This window comes from Dendropsophus ebraccatus, unplaced genomic scaffold, assembly GCF_027789765.1.
Source record: "Dendropsophus ebraccatus isolate aDenEbr1 unplaced genomic scaffold, aDenEbr1.pat pat_scaffold_868_ctg1, whole genome shotgun sequence".
In the NCBI taxonomy this organism is placed as follows: Eukaryota; Metazoa; Chordata; class Amphibia; order Anura; family Hylidae; genus Dendropsophus; species Dendropsophus ebraccatus.
The window spans coordinates 37,604-43,059 of record NW_027210468.1 but is presented as its reverse complement, the minus strand read 5'-3'; the positions used below and the strand labels follow the sequence as shown (position 1 = coordinate 43,059).

Genomic DNA, 5,456 nt, shown 5'->3' with positions numbered 1-5,456 from the left:
GCAGTAATTGCAGCCAATTTGCAATGATAAAAAACCATCGCAAAAAACATCTGAATTACAAACATTATACAACATTTGATCACTGTCTAAGTTATTTGGAGGGAGGTACACCAGCTTGAGAAACACATGGAATAAGAGAAGGGCTATACAGGTGTTTTCAACCCACTCCTGGTTTTGGTTGAAAAAGACTTGACAGAAATACTATGTGTGAGCATAGCCAAGGAGGGGAAGGAACTAGCAGTAGAATGGTTGCTATTGCTTCAAATGCAGTACATGGATTATATTCATAGAAATGGGATATAATTGGATCAGGACCAAACATAAGAAACAGAGAAAGATGCAAGCTGTACAACAATGTTATATACATCGATTATAGAGGTTTAACTTCCTGTTTGTTTTCTCAACAATTTTTGTCTTTCTTGCAGGTTTTAAATAAATTCCATCATGAAAATCCCGGTTTTATCCCTATTCCTCTTGTGCCTATCAGGTATGGGATGTTGTTCCTTTTAAGCAATTTTAAAGGCGTTGTCTGGGCATAGAGCCTATTTTAGTATGTTTTGGGCTGCAGGAAACAAACAGGTATACTTATCAGGAGAGTTTTTTGTGGGGATTTGCTACTGCTCTTGGCAGTTCCTGTCCAGACACAGGTGGCAACAGAGAGCACTGTGACTGAGCAGTAATTGTTAGGCTATGTTCACACATACTATTTCCGTCAGTCTTTTGGTCAGTATTTGTTCAAACCAAAATCAACAGTGGAACTGACAGGGCAAAATATAATGGAAAGATTTTCCCAGTTTCTGTGTTTTCAGACTGACGGAAATATTATGTGTGAACATTAAATAGCCTTAATGAATTAAAAATAACGGAAACCAGAAAATAGACCCAGTATGGGACACAGGGGCTGGGATTTTGTTAAGACTGGGGCATCTTAAACTTCCTAATCTTTATAAGTGGGGGAAAGTAAATGTGGTTTATAACCCCTTAAGGACAGAGCCTAAAATGACCTTTAGGACAGCGACAATTTTTGTTTTTGTTTTTTCCTCCTTACCTTCTAAGAGCTTTAACTCTTTTATTTTCCCATCTACAGGGCCATGTGAGGGCTTGTTTTTTTTCAGGAACAGGTGCCTGTGATGGTGCCTTACAATCTACAATAAAATGAATTATAAAACCCTCAAACATAAGATTTATGGGATGAAGTTGGGTTAAAAAAAGATGCAATTCTGCAATTTTTGGGGCTTTCCGTAATGCACTTTATAGTTAAACTGACATGATAACATTATTCTATAGGTCAGTCTGAATACAGCGATATCCATGTTTTCTAATGTTTTACTATTTTTATTAAGGCTATGTTCACACTACATAAGTTCCACAGAAAAACACTCTGGCCGGGATTCCCTCAGCCTATACTATGTGTATACACTCTGGCCGAGATCCCTAGCGGCGCCACGAGAAACTGACACGTCCGCAGAAAACCCTTTCAGTTCACCAATGAGCGAGCGGCTCCGGCAATATGCTTCTTTGTGTGCAGTGGGGAGTTCTGATGCGGGCGTGCACGGATGGCGCCCACATCAGACTCAGCGTGCTAAAGATCATCCAGCCAGTCCTACAGTACCGGCCGGGATGATCTTTTCTGAGACCGGTGTTCCTGACCTGGCCGAGTCACGAACGGCCGTCTCTTACTATGTGTGACCCAGCCTAACAGTGAAAACTTTTTTTTTACAAACTGGTATATTTAAAATGGTCATATGGGATTCTAATATGGGGCATCATTTTTGCGGCATGGTCTCTAGTTTATATCAGTATTACATTTGTGTAGATCGGACGTATTGCTTATTTTTTATTATTTTTTTATATTAAATGTAATTTAAGAAAATCTAAAATTTTTACAACTTTTTGTTCACAGCCATTCACTGTGGGGGAATAATATTGTTTTATTTTATAGACTGGAAATTACGCACGCTACTGTGTATAAATGTTGATTCATTTTATTATTTTTATGTGTTTTTATTTATAAAATGGGAAGAAGGTTGATTTAGACTTTTTTGGGGGGCTTTGGCACATTTTTAAAAACATTTATTTATTAATTTATTTTACTATGTATAGAACCTTAAATGCAGTAAAATGAATATTACTATATCCAAACGAATAGTAGAAGATAGTCAGGGGCACTCACAATGTGCGTTAAAATGCAGTGTTTATTTTCAATATGCAAGTTACACGGCAGACATGGTAAAAGGCAGGAGCCTTCCACAAATGGCATCGGGCCCTTTCGTGCATGCACGCTTCCCTCAGGCATGCACGAAACAGCCCGTCCCCATTAGTGTAAGCTCCTGCCTTTTACCCATGTCTGCCGTGTAACTTGTGTATTGAAAATAAACACCGCATTCTAACGCAAGGTGAGTGCTGCTGACTATCTTCTACTATTAGTTTGGATTACTCTTCACACGTCTTCCAGCAGAGCACCCAAGGGTCCAAGTTAAACGCTCCTAGCAAGTTACACAGAGACTATTGCGTTTGCCTATCCCCTGGTTGGGGCAGTGCCAGATTCGTGTTTTTACCTTTGTACATTAATATTCACTGTGCTCACATTGAAGTTTATTAGTGGTATGCATATTCTTGGACACCTATCCAATGTACTAGTGCACAGAGACCTTAGATAATAAACCTTATTTATCTTCCAGGAACATATGGCGTGTCCATTCCCCAACAAAATGAAGCACAACCTCCACAGCCTACAATACGGGACTCTTTCAAGAATCTATTGCATCATTCAATGGTGTTTGGTGTAGAACTAATCTCAACCTGGAAGTCATCAGAGGCTGAAAGAGAGTGAGCTCACTAAACATAATAATTCAATTTAAAAATTCAGATGCCAAGACTGAAAGATCTCAATAGTCCAAGATGTACACAACCAGAATGCCATTTTGCCAGTACTGGTTGTATACTGGTTGAATACTGGACACAGCATGTGAATGAGGTTTTGGCAAAGTTGAGGCACTCCTTGTAATGTACAAGACTAGGATGCCCTTTTTCTACTGCTAGAACAATAATGCAGAGGCCTCACCATGGTAAATCAAAAACGTATTAATCATCTTAATAGAACAAGGTATAAGACTTTCTCCTTCACTAATAATAATATTCTCCTTTTCCCCCACAGGGCTGTATTAGGCGGCAGAATAGAACTAATAAAGAGAAGTTATTTTAGCTTTGCCCTGACAATTGCTGCACCCTTGATACAAACCTATCACGAGGTGGCCAAGGAAATCAATGAGACCTACCCAGTCTACAACAATAAGGTTATGCCTATTGTCCTATCATTTGTGGTTAAAGCTGCGGAAAGTCTACGTTCAGCTGCTGCGGAAATAAAGCCTCATTTTGAGAAGTTTGAGGAGAACACTAAAGAACAACAGAATGCCTTCTGGGAAGAAATACGACCCATTATACTAGGTAAGGTAAAGTCTGTTATAGAAACCCTAAATAGCAATCTAAAGCCCTATATCGAGGATGTCCGCAAAGAAGTAGCAGCTGCAAAGAGCAAAGAAGATAAACCACCATCTGAAAAAGATCCCGGATATGCCGCTTGGGAAGAAAATCTCAAGATTCAAGAGTTTGTGCAAAAATTAGCCTTGTTTGATAAGGACCTGTTGAAGAAGATGTTATCTGAGCTGCAGATTACCAGTACCAAGGCTTAGGAGAGAAGCTCCGGCCATAACTGTGAAATGCAAAGATGCAGCTACAAACATCCCTATGTGACAGACAGTTCAAATAAAAGCCATTATACTGAATATGTTTTATCGTGAATTTTACTTTTTTCATAATAAGCTAAATAAAGCCAAATTTGCACTAACTGACAAAGAAAATAACACATTAAGATTGGTTGTTGAATCGAATAAAACTTGTGAAGGTGAAGGTAATGGTGATGGTTTGTAGGTAATTTCAATATTAGAGGGAACAGACTGGGGAAACCGGTATAAAATAAAGGTAGCTCTAGTACCGTGTTGAGCCATCTCTAACCTGGATACAAGATGACATGTGGTTGGGCATGGTGGCTTCTATATGGCATCTTTAGGTATATTTGGTACATAGTGTATATTTGGTATAAGGTATTGCAGTTGGGCTTGTAGATTCTGCACATTCCTAGGTTGCTGAAGCTGCCTCACCAAAAATGCTACTTTGGTGATAATTCTGGTGACTGGGCAAGCCAAAGAAGTGTTGCAACCTGGCAAAGACTCCTGAAAAACCCCTCCTGTGTGTCAGTAAGCCAGAGTCGGACTGGGAAATGCCAGATGGGCTAGTCCCTCTGTGAGCTACTCTACTGACTTTCCCCTCGAAAAATGCACTCTTTGCACTTCACAGCCTGCTAAAATCACAGCTGTGTAGTACAGTAAGTGTGTTGTACAGGGGAAGAGCCCTGCACACAGAGCAGCTGAGGAGGAAGATCACTCACCCTTATGTCCTCTATGGGGGAACCTCGTAAGTATGACATCAAGCTAAGTGCGGTCTCATTTAATGGAAGGGGCAGGAACTCATGGATTGCAGGAGGCTGTGGCTGGCTTGTTGCCCTATACCAGTTATGGGAACCTGCGGCCCACCAGCTGTTACAAAACTACAATTCCCATCATGCCTGGACAGCCAAAGCTTTAGCTTTGGCTGCCCAGGCATGATGGAAATTGTAGTTGTACAACAGCTGGAGGACCGAAGGTTAAGTACTAATACAATTATTGGGAGAAGGTGGGGTGCACTAAATGGAGTTAGGTCAGCTTCACATGGGCATATGACCACAGGTCTGAAGACCCAAACAGACACCCATTCCTTTTGGCCGATAGACCTCTGGTCAGGTCAGGTTCACATGTTGCACTAGCCAAGTGTTGCACTAGCCAAGGTTGCACACTACCATCCTATGTGGGGGAAGGTGGGTTGGTGCATCATGATTCCCACCTTGGTGTTTAAAGTGACAAGAGAAATGGGGGGGTGAAGTATGGAGGGGAACTATTTATGGATAGATATTGGGGGGATTGTCACATTGACTTATTTCTGGACTAAGGGCTTCCATAACTATGACTTTCCGAGCGGAAAGAGCTGGAGGGCCGCAGAGAGCTGCAGGAGGGACAGCCCAGATGATGGGTGGCTCATAGAAGATAGTGGCGGTCTGCTGCCATCACTCCTATCCAGCCGACCATCGTTGTCATTTTAATTCAACATGCTGAAAGACAACAATCAGTATGAGCTGTTACAACAAAGATTTTTACCCAGAATGGCCAGTAATCAGCCAAGTACGGACGATAATCATATTGTGTAATAGGGCCTTAGTTATTGTGTATTCTGTCTGTGATGGTGTCTAAATAGCGTTGTATTCACTAACCTAGTCTGCAGTGCAGAGTCTATGTGGACCTGATATCTAACCACTGAATGGCGGTATTATTGGCTATCTTAATGCTTGTATAGTGAGGGAACTG

The 5,456-nt window shown here is 41.1% G+C and overlaps 1 protein-coding gene across 1 annotated transcript; it reads left to right on the top strand.

Moving 5' to 3' along the window:
- Window positions 1-422: 422 nt before the first annotated feature.
- Window positions 423-3,785, top strand: LOC138780818 (apolipoprotein A-I-like). The gene is made up of 3 exons (XM_069956736.1): window positions 423-487; window positions 2,682-2,829; window positions 3,158-3,785. Exons 1-3 carry the CDS (start codon window positions 445-447, stop codon window positions 3,690-3,692), a joined length of 726 nt encoding a protein of 241 aa, XP_069812837.1. The 5' UTR covers window positions 423-444; the 3' UTR covers window positions 3,693-3,785.
- Window positions 3,786-5,456: the final 1,671 nt, after the last annotated feature.